This window comes from Rattus norvegicus, chromosome 6, assembly GCF_036323735.1.
Source record: "Rattus norvegicus strain BN/NHsdMcwi chromosome 6, GRCr8, whole genome shotgun sequence".
Taxonomy (NCBI): domain Eukaryota; kingdom Metazoa; phylum Chordata; class Mammalia; order Rodentia; family Muridae; genus Rattus; species Rattus norvegicus.
The window spans coordinates 136,295,397-136,314,377 of record NC_086024.1 but is presented as its reverse complement, the minus strand read 5'-3'; the positions used below and the strand labels follow the sequence as shown (position 1 = coordinate 136,314,377).

At 54.2% G+C, this 18,981-nt stretch overlaps 1 protein-coding gene across 5 annotated transcripts; it reads right to left on the bottom strand.

Moving 5' to 3' along the window:
- Positions 1-3,271: 3,271 nt before the first annotated feature.
- On the bottom strand, positions 3,272-16,990 carry Tnfaip2 (TNF alpha induced protein 2). Of its 5 annotated transcripts, NM_001137633.1 has the most exons (13): positions 16,082-16,296; positions 14,377-14,425; positions 13,404-13,758; positions 12,522-13,152; positions 10,671-10,785; positions 10,403-10,525; positions 10,139-10,239; positions 9,487-9,585; positions 8,994-9,117; positions 8,110-8,232; positions 7,721-7,876; positions 7,460-7,581; positions 3,272-4,855 (listed from the first exon to the last, which is right to left on the bottom strand). In NM_001137633.1, the coding sequence occupies exons 3-13, from the start codon at positions 13,741-13,743 to the stop codon at positions 4,714-4,716; spliced, it is 2,076 nt and encodes a 691-aa protein (NP_001131105.1). In that variant the 5' UTR covers positions 13,744-13,758; positions 14,377-14,425; positions 16,082-16,296; the 3' UTR covers positions 3,272-4,713. The 5 variants fall into 5 exon arrangements, with proteins under 5 accessions (NP_001131105.1, XP_063117856.1, XP_006240639.1 ...); XM_063261786.1 differs by lacking the exons at positions 14,377-14,425; positions 16,082-16,296 and adding an exon at positions 16,667-16,990 and having other exon boundaries at positions 3,275-4,855; XM_006240577.5 differs by lacking the exon at positions 14,377-14,425 and having other exon boundaries at positions 3,275-4,855; positions 16,082-16,362.
- Positions 16,991-18,981: the final 1,991 nt, after the last annotated feature.

The following is an 18,981-nucleotide window of genomic DNA, read 5'->3' as shown; positions in this document are numbered from 1 at the left end:
AAGCTCAGAGTCAGGGAACTGGAACCCCATAGATTCATCCTTTAGGGGGTGGGGGGAGGGACTCCAGGGTAGATCAAGGCTAATCCCACCAATAAATGGAGAGCTAACCCCTTGCCTCAGTACAGTGAGGGCTGAGCCCTGCCGAGGTCAGTGCCTGTCACCCTGTCAGAGGGGTTCTCTCTCTGAGAAGCCTCTCCTTTCCTCAGCCTGTTGTCATCCACCCTACACCTGATGGCATTGCCTTTTTCCATTCCTGAGTCCCCAACAATGTTCACTCCCCTGAATTCTCAAAGAACAGCAGCTGCTGTTCCTCCCACCGGGATCCATGTGATGCTGACCAGTTCTTGAGCTCTCAGCTCCCAGTGATGTCAGCCACTCTCTCAGGGAACACCCAGCCTTGTCCTGATCAGCAACTGTAGCAGCCTCATGGTCTCCATCACCGGAGTCCTCCTCTGTGACACACGGATCCTGTCTCTGCCATTACTCACTCCCGTGGCCGACCCCTCTAACTGCTGGGAGGCCCATCCTTTAAAGGACGCATGTGCCAGGACTCCTGACCCCCTTATGACCCATTCTCCCTGCCTGCTGGAACTCTGCGGTTCCTCCATAAGGACGTCTGCCCAGCAAGCCCCACATGCCTCAACTTAGCTCACTCTCTGGTAGGATCTCTGAAACAGTTGAACCCAACTCCATCACTCCTGTCTGCATTTGAGCCACTGAACATGACTGGAGAGACCTCAGGGTCTGACTTACCTGCCCCAACCAAACACTAACAGTGGCTGGACCACCCTACACCTGATGGCATTGCCTTTTTCCATTCCTGAGTCCCCAACAACGTTCCCTCCCCCAATTAACCCTTTCAGTATAAAATGCCAACATCTACACATGGCTCGATCATGAAATCACTCCAGCAGCACACCAACAAATTTGATGTGTATTTATCTTCTGATTTCACTTATTTGAAGGCAGGAGATGGCCCATCTTTGTGTACCGTGCTCTCCCCTTAACATTGTTCGATCTGAGTTTTCTAGTCATCGCAGAGGGAGTTTCCTCCCTCTCTTCACAGCTGCACAGGACTTTACTGTGCTGAGATCATCCCAATTGCCCTCTGATGGGTACTTTGGGAGTTTCCAGTATTTTGCTTCGACAGTAGAAATGACTATCCTGTTGTTTTGCACAATTGCTGGCCTTCAGACCAGATAAAGTCTAGAAACAGCCTAGCTGGCTTCCAGTTGGAGATCTGGCTACTAGTCTCAAACCCCACCCTACAGGGTTGTGCAGCAATGAGCTCAGAGCAGTGAGAGTGGAGCCCTGGCACCCAACAACCCCACTGAGAGCACTATTATTATTCAAGTCTTGTGAGGAGCCATGATCCCTTTCTGCAAACTTCTTAGGCTGGGTTTGACTTAGTCCCTCTCCATGCTCCCAGCCCCCCAAGGCCTTCTGACCACAGGCTGAATAACTGCTTTCAACACGAGCCATCTCCATCCACAGAGTCCTCCCTAACCCTCCTCTTTCCCTTGGAAACATCAGTGAGCCATCTCTGTCCACAGAGTCCTCCCTAGCCCTCCTCTTTCCCTTGGAAACATCAGTGAGCCATCTCTGTCCACAGAGTCCTCCCTAACCCTCCTCTCTCCCTTGGAAACATCAGTGCTCCTTCCGACATCTCCAGGGGGGGCTCTTCTCTCCCTCCCATTCTCAAGACAACAGCCTAAGGGGGTTCCTCCAGGTCACATCACTAAATCCTCTCTTCAAACTCTCTAAATCCTCCCTTTACAGCCAGAATGAACCTGGCCAGCATAACTCACTGCTTTTGAGCCTGTCTTCCTGACAGGGTCCCCTCCCGGGACTTGCTTTTACCCTACAATTCCACCACCTTTCCTCTGCAGCCTCGCTGTCCCAGGCGGCTCTCAGTCCACATCTGTGCTAGGGTCTCCTCAAGTCTGGGGTTCCAGCCAACCATCTTCTCTTTTAACCAGGCCCTGCTTGCTAGAGTCAGATGCTACCTGATCGATCTCTCCCAAGTCACCTCAACTGGCACCCTGCTACGTTAGCTCTCCTGAACTATTTTCTTTCTTGGTGTCTGTGTGGGCCTCTGAAAACAGTGGGCATTGAGGAATTAGCCCTTCAGTGTGGGCCCTCGTGGATGTGCAGTAATGAGATCATACAAGGCGACCTCTCCCCCGGCTCAGCATTCGGGAGCCGGCAGGCCTGATGGAAAGAGCCTCTGCCCCCAAGCCTGATGACTCACTTCCCCTTTCTGCTTCTCATGGGATTTTCCTGGAGAAATGACTGGTGGAGAATGCAGGGCAGCTAAGCTAGTGACCAGGGCTGAGCCTTATGGTCACAGAGAGCCAGGAACCACTGGAGACACCCTGGCACTGCCATCCTCCACTTTTACACCCCGGCACCTTTGGGGCTCAGTGTGCTGTGTGATCATCTGACCCAGAAGCTTAGTTTCCTCTCGGTCTTCAGCCAAAAGATCTCCTCTGATCCTAGTGGGAGGTTCCAGGTAAGGTAGGAATGTCTGACTCCAATTCCCTGGGCTCTGTGAGGGAGACTCAACCGGCACAGGTCTGCAGCTGGTGGCATGGCACCGAGGGATCTGGCCCAGCCACCCGTTTGCTCTCCAGAGAACCTGTCTTCCCTCTTCACGGTGGGATTCATCCCATCCCCATCCCATGGAATTCTTCAGCAAGACAGACAGACACAGACACAGACACAGACACAGACACACACACACACACACACACACACACACACACACACACACACACAAACACCACATGTCCTTCATTAGGACATGGGGAAGGGCACACCAATTCCTCACCACACCCCTGAATTCTTGAACTTTGTGGAAAGGGTTTGTTATGTTCCCTTACTCCCTAGAGACTCTGCTCTGCCTCAAATCCTAGGTCCAGACTGGGAGGCAGCGGAGGAGGCCATCCTGTCCTTCCCACTGCACATAAACCAGCAACTTCTTGTTCAATGAGTCCAAACATGGAGTTAACAGACAGCAGCCCACACCTCACTTTCCTACCAGCTCTGCCCCACAGCCTCAGGACGACCAGTTGCCAACTTCTAGTAAGTCTAAATCTGAAAGGGGACAAACATACTATAGGCTAGACCCCAGGAGCTGGGAAGCCAGGACTGTGACCATGAACCAGAACTAGAGGAGAGAGGGTTTGCAGACATAGGAAGTTGAAGAAGCTGCTAGAAGACAGTTCAGTCCCTCCCCTAACTTTGTAATTCCCCAAATAAACCACTCTACAGCCACTTATGAAATGTTTTATATCAAGCTATATATATATATATCTGGATTCTGTCCTGAGTACATGCATACAAAATCAACACTATAAAAATAATTCACAATATTAATGTCATCGACAAGTTAACATCTACAAGCATACAAAGGCTGTGTGCATTGCTTGCCCTGGCCAGCTCGGTAAAGCAAGTACCTGGGAAAGGGGACAGAGGAGAGACTTCAGATCCCAGCCTCGAACCATGAGGAAGCAAGCCTGGGTCAGGGCTGAGCAGGGCTTTCATGGCTGGACGGGAGCAGGGTCTGTGGTGTAGCAGGTGCCTTGCTGGCAAACCGTGTTCCTGTTTTCCAGGATAGACCCCTCGGGATACTCTGGTCCCTATGGCCAATGACTACTGGGTGACAGGAGTTAACGGCCCAAATCGAGGCTGCTGCTGAATCTCCAGGCAGATTCACTGCAGTCACAGTGGGATCCGAACCAGTGGAGACTGGTGGCACGAGGGACATATGTAGCCTGTCCCTGGCTCTGAAGGCAGAAGGACCTCAGACCAAAAACAAAAGTGGGCGACCTCTCAAGACTGGGAAAGACCAGGAAATGACTCTCCCTGGGGCTTCGAGAAACAGTGGGCCCTGACCACATTTAGATTTCAGTCCTATATCAGACTTCTGATTTGCAGAACTGAAGGAAAAGTTGTAGTTCAAACCCACTTGGTGCGGGAACGTAGTGCAGTACCAACGGGAAGCTAATAAAGCCCTGGCCAGATCCCTGCATCCCCACCAGACTTCAGACGGTGGGCCCCACAAAGGCAGCCCTTTGGCTTATTCCTAGATGGGAGAAGATTTAATCTGAGAGAACCCAGGAGGTCCCTGCTCTGCCAAGGCTTCCGGGGTCACTCCCCACACACATACACACAGAGGGGCAGCCCATGGGAAGTGAATAGGAGAGTCGTCCTAGCTGAGTGGTACCAGGAGCCACTTGGCAGGGTCTAGCTCTGTCATTGTCACTTCACAAGCCTCCTTCCAGGATACCATCTCTTCCGTCTTCCCTTGATCTCAGTTCTCTCCCATGGCAGCCCTGGGCTGAAGGGAATGGGATAAGTGAGGCTTTGCCCCTGGCCCTAGGGAGCTGGATGGGGCTACTCAGGCCGTTAAAAGGCAGACTACAGTGTAGGAAGGCAAAGGTCGCTCTACCCAAGACAAATAATCACTGGCAAGAAATCTCTCACATGCTCACACGTCAACTCCCTTTAGTGGGGTCTGGACCCCACTGGACCAACATCTGTCCAATCATGGCTGCCAGATCTTGTTCCAGAGCCAGGGCTGGGCAGAAGCAGCAGCAGAATGTGGGAGCCTGGTGATGGGTCACGGAGCTGGGGCCATTAAGCATCCCCAGCTGGAGTGGTGCCTGATGTTCCCTGGGTCTCATTAGCATTATCAGACCTTTGGAAAAGCTAAGCAACTTTTATAAGTGAGAACAGGGGCCTGGATAGCTCCTGCACTCCTGTGTTGATGTCCAGTATGTTCCGGATGCTCCTGACTTCACTGCTTGGTAGATTGCCCTTGATGGCCAGGATGGCGTTCAGGTGGCCTTTGCTGGCAAGGAGAGAGTGCACCTGGTTAGCCTGACGGTCACAAACACCCGTGTTCACAGCCCTTGTTGGTTGTCCTGACTCCAGACCCTGCACAGAGCCTGCAGCCAGCTGCTCTGCCCAGAAAGCAACCTTGCCCTCCTTGGCTCTTCCCTTCTCCAGCCCACCAGACCCTAATTTGCACTGGCTGTTACCCCAGAATGTTTCTCCTCACACCCTTGAGGTGGCCAACTCCTTCCCAATCTAAGTTTCAGCTAGATGTCATGTGTCTAAGTGGCTTTGCACTCTCTGGTCAGCAGCCCCTGTAACTCAAGATGATTCAACTCTAGAACTTGGAATTTTCTTTCCATCTGATTGTCTCATCACGGTTAGCCTTCAAGCAGGCTGTTAAGCTACAGGGAGAGGACTGGGACCCATCTTGCCCAGTGCCTCACTGCATCCTGCAGCAGAGAGTAGCAGTGAGTCTGGTACTGGCCAATGGCTGTCAGTGGGATCAGGGGAGAGAGTACAATGATGGATGGGTAACTGCATGGAAGAGCGGATGGGTGGGTGGGTGGATGGATGGACAGATGGATGTGTGGACAGATGGATAGATGAATGGACAGATGGATAGATGAACAGATGGATGTATGGATGTATGGACAGATGGATGAATGGGTAATTGCATAGAAGGGTGGGTGGATGGATGGACAGAGGGGTAATTGCATGGAAAGGTGGGTGGAAGGATGAGTAAATGCATGGAAGGGTGGATAGATGGACAATGGATGGAAGGACAATGGATGGATGGATGGATGGACAGGTTGGGAGTAAGTGAGTAGAAGATGGATAGGTAACTAGAAGAATGGACAGAACAACAGAAGAGTGGATAGATGGATAAGCAGAGGACAGATAGATAACTACAGAGGGAACTGGGCAGACAGGTAGACAGATATATGGATTAAAGGAGAGTGGGTAAGCACATAGATTAGTGGATGGACCAGTAGATAGGTGGACAGGGGCTTTGTGGGTATAGGTCAATATATGTAGACAGATGAATAAACAGGTGGAGTATGTCAGCTGGGATAGATAACAGGTGGAGTAGGTCAGCTGGGATAGATGAAAAGGTGGAATGGGTCAGCTGGGATAGATGAATGAACAGGTGGAGTGGTCAGCTGGGATAGATGAATGAACAGGTGGAGTGGTCAGCTGGGATAGATGAATGAACAGGTGGAGTGGTCAGCTGGGATAGATGAATGAACAGGTGGAGTGGTCAGCTGGGATAGATGAATGAAAAGGTGGAGTGGTCAGCTGGGATAGATGAATGAACAGGTGGAGTGGTCAGCTGGGATAGATGAATGAACCGGTGATGTGGGTCAGCTGGGATAGATAACAGGTGGAGTGGGTCAACTGGGATAGATGAATGAACAGGTGGAGTGGGTCAACTGGGATAGATAACAGGTGGAGTGGTCAGCTGGAATAGATGAATGAACAGGTGGAGTGGTCAGCTGGGATAGATGAATGAACAGGTGGAGTGGTCAGCTGGGATAGATGAATGAACAGGTGGAGTGGTCAGCTGGGATAGATGAATGAAAAGGTGGAGTGGTCAGCTGGGATAGATGAATGAAAAGGTGGAGTGGTCAGCTGGGATAGATGAATGAACCGGTGATGTGGGTCAGCTGGGATAGATAACAGGTGGAGTGGGTCAACTGGGATAGATGAATGAACAGGTGGAGTGGGTCAACTGGGATAGATAACAGGTGGAGTGGTCAGCTGGAATAGATGAATGAACAGGTGGAGTGGTCAGCTGGGATAGATGAATGAACAGGTGGAGTGGTCAGCTGGGATAGATGAATGAACAGGTGATGTGGGTCAGCTGGGATAGATAACAGGTGGAGTGGGTCAACTGGGATAGATGAACAGGTAGAGTGGGTCAACTGGGATAGATGAATGAACAGGTGATGTGGGTCAGCTGGGATAGATAACAGGTGGAGTGGTCAACTGGGATAGATGAATGAACAGGTGGAGTGGTCAGCTGGGATAGATGAATGAACAGATGGAGTGGGTCAGCTGGGATAGGTGAATAAACAGGTGGAGTGGGTCAGCCACAGCTGGACTAGGCTAAGCTAGGTCAACCGAAGTCAAGACCAATTCAAACTTTCGTATCAGAGGACCTGGTCTAAGAAGGATCACTGTCCATGGTTCACCAGGTCCTCAGGCAGGACCTTGGCAGGAACATGAGGGTGCAAGACACAGTTACCTGGAGGCTGAGCAGGAGGATCCTGGACTCACTTTCCTTGTTGAATTGCACTATCACACAAGGCTCAGCACATGAGTGATGACCTTGTCACGATGAGTTATGCTATCTGGTCACGTTCCCTCAGCTCCCTAGTCCTCAGGTGCAAGCAAGTGATAAGCAGTGCACGCCTTTATGGGCTCCGATAATGTCAAATGCTTGGGTTCCTAGCACGGTGTCTGGCACGAAGGCAGCACCTAGTATAGGTCAGACATCATAGCCCCACCTTGTTGGCGCCTTAACAGTTGAGTGGGTCATGAAGAGCCTCTAGTCCCAGCATGCTCAGATCACTGTGGGACCTGGCAAACCATTTCCTGAGAGCTTCTAAGGGCTCACCTGAAGTCGGGGTACCAAGTGGCATATGTGGCCACCTCGATCTTGATGGCACTGGGATCTTGCAGGCGAATAATCTCAGAGATCGTAGGGAGGGCAGCGTGCAGCCAGGTTGCAGTGGAGCCCTGAAGGGAGAGGGCCGGTTGGAGGGTGATTCCCCCTTTCCCCAAGGGACACTAGGAGATACTTAGAGCAGTAGGTGCCCGGGCTCAGAGAGGTTCCATGGGGTTGTCCGGGGCTCTTGGGGTTGGTGGGGGTGCTCACATTCTCAGTGCAGAAGTGCTGAATGGTGTCCGCATTGGCGAGGATGTGCTTTGCCAGCTGCTGCTGCTGCTCTGCGGTCTTGAGGACCAGGCGCCGTTTGCTGAGCCGGATGATGTATTCCTTTACCAGGTGCAGGTGCACTGCCTCCATGAGCTCCTGGGCAGGCAGATGCCAGAGGGAGTGAGCCATCCGCTAACACCTACCCCTAGGGGCCCATCTCCTGCCCCGAATTGAAGCTTCCAAGGCAAAAACCCAGGGGTACATACAGGCCAAAGGGTGAGCTTGGGTGCCTGCATTTCTGTGTGCTTGTGTGAACATGCGTGGGTATAGGGTATGGACACCGCTAGTTGGCGTGGGGGTCCAGACTTCCCCCAAGCCCAGGTCCTCACCTCCCGGAAACAGTCCTGCAGCTCTGAGAATTCGGGCAGGCTGACGCTCACAGTAGTGATGATTTCCTCCAGGGTCTCAACTGGCTTTGCCCAGCGGGTCTGTGTGAACTTCTTAAACAGTGGCTGTGACAGGCGAGAGGCAGGATGTCTGGTCACACCCAGAAAGGAAGGGCGGCTAAGCGCAGACACCCTCACATAGACACTCATGACCAGCAGGGTCCCAAGGGCTTTCCAGGAGCTGGCTGCCTGTCAGGTCCCTGCTCTCAGATCGGAAGCAGAGGCAGTCTGTGTGTACCCTTTTGCCAAGGTCACCCAGCTGTGGCTCAGGAGAGCCAGAATGAGGCTGTCTGCAGCCCTGAGGTCTCTTCCACTGTCTCCCTCTTAAATAAATAAATTCCAGCATAATCAAGGCCTTGTGCTTGGCTGGGCTGAACCCTGTGCCAGGGCATCCAGGGTCACCCTACGGGTTTTCCTTACCCATTGGCTGCCCTTTACCCCTCAGGCCTGAGCCTGAGCAGGGAACCTCTCCTATGCTTTCTGAGTATCTCCCCGTCCCACCCCCAAGATAGAAGCTAGCTATCAGAGGTCCTGAGCTCCAGGAGCTGGGAGCCAGGAATGGGGCGGAGAGGGGACTCAGTCTTCCCCAGATGCCCCCAGCCCTGTGGCCCTTTCAGGCCAAGGCAGAGTCAGGATGTGAGGTGCACCAGCCAGAGAGCACTTCAGGGGGCCATCACTGGGACATCCCCAGCAACACTGCATCTCCACAGCTGTGCCTCCCACAGGTCTGGGGGGGTGGGGGGGAAGCTTCCACCACCCCCTTCCCCATCTCCCCTCCTGTGCCAGGCTTCAAGGGGGAAGGCAGGGAAGAATGGAGTTCCTGATACCTTCAGGTCTGAAAATAGGCTCTGGAGCAGGGTGTCGAAGCCGTGAGCCTTGAGGTCTTTCAAAGGCTCCACCAGACGATTCAGAGAATCCTGAGGTATCTGCCACCTCTGTTCCACAGAAGTCCTGGAGAGAGCAACGGAAGGAGGTCAGTCCGCTCAGCCTGCAGCATTGCTCACACTGGTCCTTGGACCAGTCCTCCTACTTCATTCTTTGCTCTCGGAGGCTTAGCAGTTTCCTGTCCCCTTCTGCCCTTCCCTTGGCAGATCTCCAGCTCTCCACCCTTTGTCTTCTGCCTCACCGTTCTATCATAAGGCTAAACTCATATATAAGTCAGTGGCATCCTGGCGACTCCTTCAGCATACCACCCCTCAGCTGTGGCTGCTCCTGGCATAGTCATGGCCTCACAGCCTCCTGACCCTTCATTCCCCCTCTCTGCCCCACCTCCCATCTGTCCTGCCTTTCCGTGAAGGCAAATCTGCCCAGCACTCTCACCGGAAGGACAGGCAGTTGTTGATGTTGGCGATGATGTTGACTCTATAATTTCTCAGCAGTTTGCTTTTCTCTAGAAACTCATCAAAGACACGCTGGTAGCTGACAAAACCAGAAGGGGCACCTTCAGGAGCAGTTCAAGCACCAAGACGGCACGAGCCACTCCCTCGGTCTGCGGGTTGCTGGGAAGGGCCGTAAGCTCCTAAACATCATATTACAAGTTGCAGAACCTGAGGCCAGAGGAGCCAGGGCCCTGTGGGGAGGCATATGAGAAAAGGCTGCCTGACTCTGGGGTCTGCACTCTATCTCCAGATCCCTCCTCTTCCCCAGTCCCTCTCTAGAACTGGAAGGCCTGGGCTGATGGTGTTCTCAGAAGTGCAGAGGAAAACAAGTGAATTCTGAGGGTATCGTGGGAAGGGGTGGCAGGAGCCTCAATTCCTCACGTGGGAAGGGGTGGCAGGAGCCTCAATTCCTCACGGTGTCTTCTTTGAAACTACAAACTGCTCTGCCAGGTGCCCTGGATTCGGGACGGGCAGAGGACCCTGCGCTGCACTTGATGAGGGTGGGGAAGGACTGACTTAGCCTGGATCCCCCACTCTAAGCACAAGGAGAGCTCATTGGTGCTGGGGACCGGGTGTGCTGTAGACACACCTACCTCCTCAGTAGCGCAGCCAGCTCCACCAGTAGCAACTGCTTAATCTGCATCCCCACATCGGAAGTGATGTTCTCAGCCTTGGTCTGGCCTTGTGAAATGATCTGCAAGGAGCAGTGGGTGAGCATGGCTGCCCACCCTGCTCTGGACTGGGCAGGGGCAGACCATGGGAGGAGTGCATGCGGGAGCATGGGGCTGGAGCTCTGAGGTTCCCCCTCCCCCCACTAAAGCTGTGGCTGTCCCTGTGCACCATGGGCCTGAGGGTACCTGGAGAATGTCGATGGCCAGTTCACTGTGACGGCGGCCATCCAGGCTCTGGGGAGCCACATCCTGGGCCCAGCGCTGAGACTCTAGCTCCAAAGCCCGGGTCATGAGCTGCTTCACATTGGTCTAGGGGAAAAGACGCAGGTCACAGTAGCACTAAGCCTGTCGCCAAGCCCATTCAGAGTCTCTGTCACTCTGGGGTCCCTATGTCCCTCTGCTCTTCCCTTCTCTCTCCACCAGGCCCTCCCTGGCCCTGACCATTTGGACTCACCACCTCATTGGACAGGAACACGGCCTCCAGCAGTCGGATCTGCTTTGGGGGCAGGAGGCTCCCAAGCCTGATACCCTGGAGCTCCTGTGCCAACTTAGGGCTGTTCAGAATATCACTGCGGGCAGAGAGAGACACTGGCGTGGGAACACACCCCAGCAGCATCCCTGTGGCTTAGCCCACTGCCTTGGCGGATGCCTCTCAGCTTCTAATCCCTGGGTGGGGGCGGAGTGGGGGGGCTCTTCATGTAAGACCAGACTCATTTAGTTCAGGCTGAAGTCATCCCGCCTCTTCTTCCCCGCCTCTTCATCTACTTTCTCCTGTTTTAAACTAGCTCCTCCCCCTGACCTCTCAGCCTGGAGATTGCTCTGCACCCCCACCAGCCCTCCATCCTTCCTTGCCCAGATTTCTGAAGGAGCTTCCTCCTCCCCAATGCCTTCACCCCATAGCTGGCTTTCACATCTGATCTCTGTCAACTGGGCCTCCCCTTTTACACAGATTCAGCACAGCTTCTGACCCCACTGGCCCTGCAAGCCACTCCTACCACACCAGCCTCAGGAGGTGAATGAGAACAACCCCGTGGAGCTCTCTTGGTGCCTCAAGGGGCCCAGAGTTCTCAGGGGACCTGCCCCGCCTTGGCACTTCCTAAAGGCCTTTTGTTTGCCTAGAACCTTAAGAAGGACCCTCCCTGTGCCCTTCAGCGGCCTGGATGCATTGAGTCACACTTCGGTCCTCCTGGGCCTCAGCATGCCTCCCTTGGACTCTAGGTTTGGGCTAGCCTCAGCTTCCTGCTTTGCAGCTACACCCCAAGTCAGGAGACCCCAGAATGTCACAGAGGCAGGAAGGTGACCAGGCAGGGGCATGATTGCCTGGCACCCCTGGTGAGTCAGGACAAACCAGCAGGAACTACATCAGAGCCCAGCTATCTTTGGAAGTCCCTGCCGGGTTTTCCCTGTGTCCTGCTGGCTAGTCACCTACCACCTCTCGTGTCCTTTCTCTGCCTGCTCTGCCCTGCCCCCATCCCCAGGCTGGCTCAGCGCCAAACTGTGCACACAATGCCTACTCCGCTGATAATCCCAGCCTTTCCTCCTGCAGCCTTTACACTCGGGTCTGAGGAATCAGTAAGAATCCCTGGTTCTAGTGCTGTGACATTTCCACAAGTCACTCTCTCCCAGGTAGTGTGGATGATGGGCACACTCTGGGATCCATGGAATCTGGGCCAGTCTAAGGATGCTGGAGGCTTGACCCAGCTGACTGCCAACTTTGTGCTCACCTTTGGCATAGCCCGCCTCCTTCCCACCTGAGGTGCTCAAACCTCAGTGGGCTCCCAGGGCGATTCTATCTGACAGGTTCCTTGAGAGGGACACCTGAGGCTACTCCACTGTTGCTACCTCTCTCGCTTGCTCAGCTGCCTGCATGTCACCCCCCCCCCCCCGCTGGAATGCCAACCTCCCCACTCCTTCTTGAATGTTCTGTCCCCTCCTGGCCTGACTGTTCACCCATTAAAATGTGAACTGACTCAATACATCAGATTGCCTGACTCCCCCAGAGCCCCATGCTCTGGACTCCCCTGTGTCTCTGTCACAGCCCCTCCTGCTTGATTTCATCCCTGCTTTGCTGAGAGGAGAAGGCCCCCTAGAGAATGAATAACAGAATCGTCTTCTGTGCCTCCCTTTGCCCAGCCACAGAATGGGAAAGGTTCAGGAAACAGAAGAGCAAAGCCAACCTGTTGGGTACAATTCCCAACTCTCTCCCTTCACCCCAACGCTGGCTTTCAGCTCCTGTCTTCTGGCTCTGGTGTCTTGGCACCCCTCCCTGAAGAGGGAGCACAACCCACCCACGAGCACTGCTCACTTGGGGTAGAAGTTCTGCACCCAGAGGAGCAGCAAGTAGGTGTCCCTTTCACATAGCTCGAACTGCGCCAAGGTGCACAGGTGGGTGGCGAAGTGTTCGTGGTAGCTCTCTGCGTAAGTGTGCACAACGTTGAACTCTTCGGGGAACAGCGGTTTCAGCCGCTCCACCACCACCTCCATGTCCTCCCTCATGGTGCGGCCCATGTGCAGGAACCTGTTCTCGGCCTCGGAGCGGCCCTCGGGCACAAAGGCGGGCTGCGCGTCCAGACGCTCGGCTGCTACCTCCGCCACGACGCCCCTCCACAGCTGCAGCCATCGCCGCGGGCGTGTGATTGCTAGTGCCGTTGCCAAAGGTCCCCGGGACGCCCGGCGGTCTTCCAACTCCTCCTGCGACACCACTGCCAGCGCCTGGCTCAGCCGCTCCGGTGCCGCCTCCAGCGGCCGCCGCAGCACCCGGAGCACCTGGTCGCGCAGCAGTACATACAGCGCCTCCACCTTGCTCTGCCGCCACACCAGCTCCTCGTCGCTCGTGCCACCTGCCGCCGCAGCAGCCTCGAGCTGCCGCTCCAAAGCCAGCACCTGCCACGCCACCTCCAGCCGCCCGAGCTCCAGGGCCTCTTTGAGCTCCTCCACTAAAACGCAGAAATCTGCATTAGGCCGACAAACACCCCGGGGACATGGAAGAGGCTGTGATCCCAGGGAAGTCAGGCCAATTTCCCAGACAGGGCTGATGCAGAGGACCCCCTCTCCCCAGACTGGTGACTGGCTTAGCTATCTCACCTGCCCACTGTCCTGGCTGAGTGGCTAGGAGGCCTCCCAACACTGCCCAAACCTGGAGCAACTCATTTGTTCCACTCCAGCCCCAGCTGCGGCCACAGCCTACCTGTGGGCAGTGGACCATCTTCCTCCGGCCTGGACTTGGACTGCACCTCCGGATCCGATAATCTGGGCTGGTCCTTTTTTTTCTTCTTCCCTTTGGTGAAGACACTGAACATATTGGCCAGTCCTTTGGATTTCTTCTCCTTCTTCTTCGCAGACTCCTCCTCCCCTTCAGGAGCCTCCTGAGATGGCATCAGGTCCTCAGAGGAAGCCTCAGACATGGAGGTCTCTGATTCTGCCTCGGATGTGGAACGTGGCTTTTGGGGGCTTCCAGGGAGGTCCAGGGTCCCTGGCACAGACTGCTGGCCAGGAAGCCCTTGGAAGAAAGTCACCATCTTCAGCATCACCCTGGCTCAGGCCTGCAGGTTGGAGGTGGAAAAGGAAGACGCCAGAGGTCACAGTGTATGGACCTGAGTGCGTAGCAACTCACAGCCTCACAATGTCCGTCTCTTTTCTCCTGTAAAACCACCAGAACCCCTTGACTCCTGGTCCCCAACCCTTCTCCCTCCTTGGCCACAGGAACTGTAGGGACACAGCTAGTGTCCCTAGGCAAGGAAGAGACTGGAAGCTCCAGAGCTTCCAGACTGAGGGGGCAGCCTCTGCACCTGGGTAAACCCTCCCTTGACAGTGCAGCCTCCTGGAGGAAAAGGGCCATGAGAAGTGAGAGCCTCTCTGACCCCACCAGACTCTGGGAAGGAGACAGGACACAGGTTGCTAGTCCTTGGGACAGCAAGAACAGGTCTAAAGGTTTCACAGCCATGCAGTGGTTACAGAGCCTACCCGCCGAGACCAGCCTCTGCCTCCTCCCTCTGCCTCCTTTCACGGGTCTTATTAGCTTTGGGGTCACAGGAATATACCACAGGCAAAGATACAGCTGTTGTCCTGGGACCACAAGAGGACTAGAGCCTGTCCCTTGTGTTATGCTGCTTTAGGATTAGGGGGTCAGACCAGACCCTGACCAAATGACCCCAGGAAACCTTTTTACATGTGAGCAAAAGCATAGGTCTTCCTGCGGTCACACAGCCACTTGAGTATGGAACAAACGCGGGCCGTCTGGTTTGCAGCTTACCCTGCTTGTTTCCAAGCGGGGTGATGCAATTTCACAAAGCCTTCTGTTTCCCCTCCCTTCCTGGGTGCCCATCCCATCTCCTGTCTCCCCAGCCAGTATGTTATTTAGCTCAAAATAATCTTGTGGTCAGTAGCTTGAGCTTGGAGGTCAGAGCATCTCCCTCAAAGGACCAGCTTTTCTCAGGCCTCCACATCCCCTCCTGTATGTGGATTGTCAGAGTGAGGAAGATCACCAGAGGAAACATGGCTAGCACTCGGAGGGGGTTGGGGGAAGTGGAGGGGAGTGGGGGGGGGGACAGGACCAGGGCCTTACTGGTAAATGGTGTGACCCATTACCAGGAGGTGGCCTCCCTGCCCCTTCCCTCAAGAATAAAAACCCAAGCTGTAGCTTCTGTTCATCAAAATGACCCGGAGTGATCCAGGAACTGCTCGGCAAGGCAAGTGGCAAGACCCACCATCCCAAAGGAAAACCCGGAAACTGCAGAGGGGAGGTGCTCGCCCCAGGCACTGCCCACTCTAAGGGCTCCTTCCCACATCTCCTCTGCTTCCACCGGCTCAGCTACCCAAGTCCATTTCCTGAGGGGCTTATCCCATAACCGGGGCATGGGTAGAGCACCGTGATTAGACAGGAAACCGGGACTCCTCTACCCCAGCTCTTGCCACCCTCACCAGGTGCCCCAAACAGAGAGAACCCTCTCTCTTTAACCACTCAGGACCAAGCAGTTTTTAGGGTCCATGCCAACCTATCCCACTGGCATGGCAAACACCCATAAAGGCTGGTCTGGCTGATGGAACTACTGACTTGATTGTCTGGCCCCCCCGTCCATTGCCCCGCAGTGTCAGAGGCTATTGGAACAAGAGGGAGGACCGGGTTGTAGGCTCACCAAACCTCTCACCAGCACTGGAGCTAAACAACACCCTTCCTCAGTAAGTCTCACTTTCCCCGTTTGTAAAATGATGAGCCCTCCTAACTCATTCCTACTCACAGTGCTATTCAGAGGATGCAGCCAAATTACAAACCAGGAGCTTGGCACTGGATGGGCCTTATAGAGTGAGTCTCCTGTATCCTGAATGCCGAGGGGGAAGGCGGCAGGAGTGATGAGATGCTGTTTAAAGCATCACCAAACTGGGCCCTCTGAGGCAGGGAGGAGTCTAAACGCACACGGATGGCTGCATCTGGTGGCTGGATGCTGTCACCTCCCTCAATTCTGAGCACCACAGAGAGAATCCACAGAGAATCTCACTGGCCTTGCAATCTACTGACTCTTGCCCCACAAGAGATCATCCGGACCGGGAGTCCCGCGGGTGCTGGGACCTTCGTTTTGTAAACCTGAGACTCCCTAGCTTTTGTCTCTACACCCATATTTATCCAGTAAGAACCCTTTGCTACGCGCGGGGACCCCGGACTCTGGCGCGAGAGGCTCAGAGTAAAGACTGTATGTCCCTAACAGTGGGTATGCTGGAGGTCAAGGGACCTCGAAATATCCCGCCCGTGTTCCCTTGGCCACTCAGGGCCATTCCCTCCCGGAATCCTGTCCGAAACTCTGTGTCAAGACTGGAGGGAAAGCTATGCAGAGCCGTAGGGACAGAAGCACAGCGGCAGAAGTCACTTACTGTGTCCAGGACAGGACGCCTTAGTCCCGGCCCTGCAGGGACCCGCCTAAAATAGTCGCAGGCTCCGCCCAGGCTCCGCCTGCTCCAACAGCCGCAACCGCGGAAAATCCGCTGGCGGACGCCTAGGCCCGGCCGATTCCAGTGCTGGGGGCGGGGCCGGGCCTGTAGGAGAGGGGCGGAGTCAATTTGCTGTTCCCAAAGGCCTGGAAAGAGTGGGCCGGGTGCAGTGCTTAGGGAAAGGGCATCAGAGGAGCGGCGAGCCGTTGTTCCACCACGGTCTCTGATTGGCTACTTAGCAGGGGCGCACGCACAGAGCCTCTGTCTCGCGTCACACAATCAGTACCTACTTAGGTATAGGTATAGGGAGTGCCCTCTCCCACTTCAACGCCTCTGCCACGTGCTGACAAACCCTGTGTCCTTGGAAACCTGTAAGGCAAGCTTCCTGGAGGAGGTGTCCTAAGGCGGGTGGGCACACGACTGGTACTGGAACCTCTCAAGACTTCCCATCACCAAGCCTTCAGCGATGGGGCCCGCCTTCATCTTTACCCAGATGTCACACAAACAGAAATAACAGACAGCCCTCACCTGAGCCTCTTTCTCCGGGGTTCCTAGTGACAAGATTTTCCAGACTGGGGCTGGGCATGAGTCCCAGGATTCCCTTCTGCTGGTCTTTTCTCTGGGTCTGCCTTGGGGAAGGTAGGGTTGTAGGCTAGTGCAGAAAGGGGACGTTTCACCCCCTAGGAATTTCTGCCCCCTGAAAGATGGGCTCACTCAGGAATTTCCCTGCTAGACACCAGCTTCTTTTTTGCCTATACTTGAAGCTTGGCTCCTCCCCATCTTTTGTTTGGGCCTTCTCTTCTTTCCCTGGTAGCCTAAACACTGGACTTTGAGGAGAGAGGGAAGGGCAGCTGAGTGGGTGGGTTATGTTTAGGGGTTGTCCCTGGAAACCCAGAACTTCCTCTTCCTCCTGGAGAGCAGTGGCCGAGTGCCAGGCTTAAGATGACTCTTCTCCATCCTATACCTTGGTAGGTTGTAGAAGGCAAGTCCAGAAGGATGCCTGGCAGGAGCGATGCACACCTTCAATCCCAGCACTTGGGAGGCAGAGTAGACATAAGTTCGAGGCCAGCCTGCCCTACAGAGCAAATTCCAGGTAGCCAGGGCAACACAGTGAGAGCCTGTCTCAAAACGCAAGCCACAAACCACATGCCACTTCTTTCCCCTGAGGTCCTAATGGGTGACATTTCTATTGAGCCTCCAGGGCCTAAGCTGGGGGGTTGCCTCTGCTCCACAGGGCACCCAGGGAAGACCAAGACCCTAGGATTGTGCTCACAATCACATCCAAATGCAGAAGGAGAATGCGAACCCAGGGTCCCAGCCTACCACCTCCTAGCTGCCTCTTGACACATTGTATGACCTCCCCAGAGTCTATCCAGTCTCTGCTCTATTGATCCAACTCTGAATTTCAAACAGATTAGGAAATAGTTGGTAAACTCCACAGGTCTGACTAAGAGAGAGGAGTCGGGCTTTCAAGAACCCACACCTGTTCAGAGGCTGTGGCGTCTGTGGGACAGATGTTGGACTTCCATTCTTGCCCCATGATGCCCACAGTCGCTTGTTCAGAGCACAGTCAGTAGAAGCCAATGCTCTCCATTTTACATGGGCACACCACGCACTTCCCTGTCAGAGTTTAGGATGAGGGACAAAGGTCCCATGTGAGTTTCCCAACAAAGGAAATTTGAAAACCGGGCTATTTGGATAGCTGAGGGCCAAAGATCGGTTGATTCTCAGGGTCAGAGATAGTTTAACTCCTTTTCATAGCCCACCCCCACCCCCAAAGGCAGCCGAGAAATGGATCCCATGGGACGGAAGCATCTGGACCAGCTTACCTAGCAAGCTGCTATCCCAGCCCCAACTCCAGCGCCTGAGAGTTGGTGCAGCAGCCAGGAGTATTCTGGCAACGGTTCTTAGTCCAGCACAAAGCCCTGCTGGCTAGCACCTGGCTGAGAGCCAAGGCCTGGAACCCAGAATCCTATTCTACATCCTGGGTGCTGGGAAAGACAAGCACGCGCCCTTGCAGACTCTCTATTTATATTTTTAATTATAATATATGCATAACACAGAGTCACCATTCTAACAGTGCTGGGCATTCTAGCTGTTAGCATTAAGTGCATTGACACTGAGGTGCAGCGGCAACCCCCCCCCATGGAACTTTTTTCCCACTGGGTGTATCTGTATGTGAGCGCAGGTGCTCAGGAGTCCACAAGAGGGCGTTGGTTCCTCTGGAGCTGGAGTTACAGGCAGTTGTGAGGCTGCTCAACATGGGTGCTCTGCAAGTGCAACCTCAGCGACTGAACCGTCTCTCCAGCTCCACAGAACTCTTCCCTCTGCAAAACTAAACATAATGGTTGTCTCCATTATACAACCACTGCCCATTCCCTTGTATCCCTGTGTCCCTGGTTCCCCAATCCATGACTGTGTCTGCTCCATGGATCCGGTGAGTGGGTGGATGTAGCCCCTTTCCTTTGCGCTGCTGTGGTGATGCTTCGTAAAGGGAGAAAGACTAACTCTTGGGGTCATTTACCCAGGAGTGGACCTGATTTATCCAAAAGAGTTTGGGGCTTTTCCATTCTAATAGTCTAATCTAGAATAGGTCTAATCTAAACAAATTCTAATTTGAGAGTCCTAATCTAAAAACGAGAGCTTCGAATCCAGGCCTTTCTCCCCATGCTGAACAGCACAGCAAATGTAACAAAAAGAAGCAAACAGCTCTGCTCTTGTGTCTTTTACAGGAGTCTCAGAAGGGGGAAAAATAATGTTTTCCCTCATCCTACTGACTCAGAAGAGCACACAAAGTCACATTCTGGTTTTATCAAGCTGTAATCACAAGTTGCTTGCAACAC

What these genes read in the sequence shown, in the direction of transcription:
- Tnfaip2 (XM_063261786.1), bottom strand. Translation starts at nt 13,743, where the DNA reads ATGCTGAAGATGGTGACTTTCTTCCAAGGGCTTCCTGGCCAGCAGTCT. An exon ending in AGATGGTCCACTGCCCACAG is followed by an intron (nt 13,153 to 13,403) that starts GTAGGCTGTGGC and finishes TCTGCGTTTTAG; the next exon opens with TGGAGGAGCTCAAAGAGGCC. An exon ending in AGCACTTCTGCACTGAGAAT is followed by an intron (nt 7,582 to 7,720) that starts GTGAGCACCCCC and finishes CTCTCCCTTCAG; the next exon opens with GGCTCCACTGCAACCTGGCT.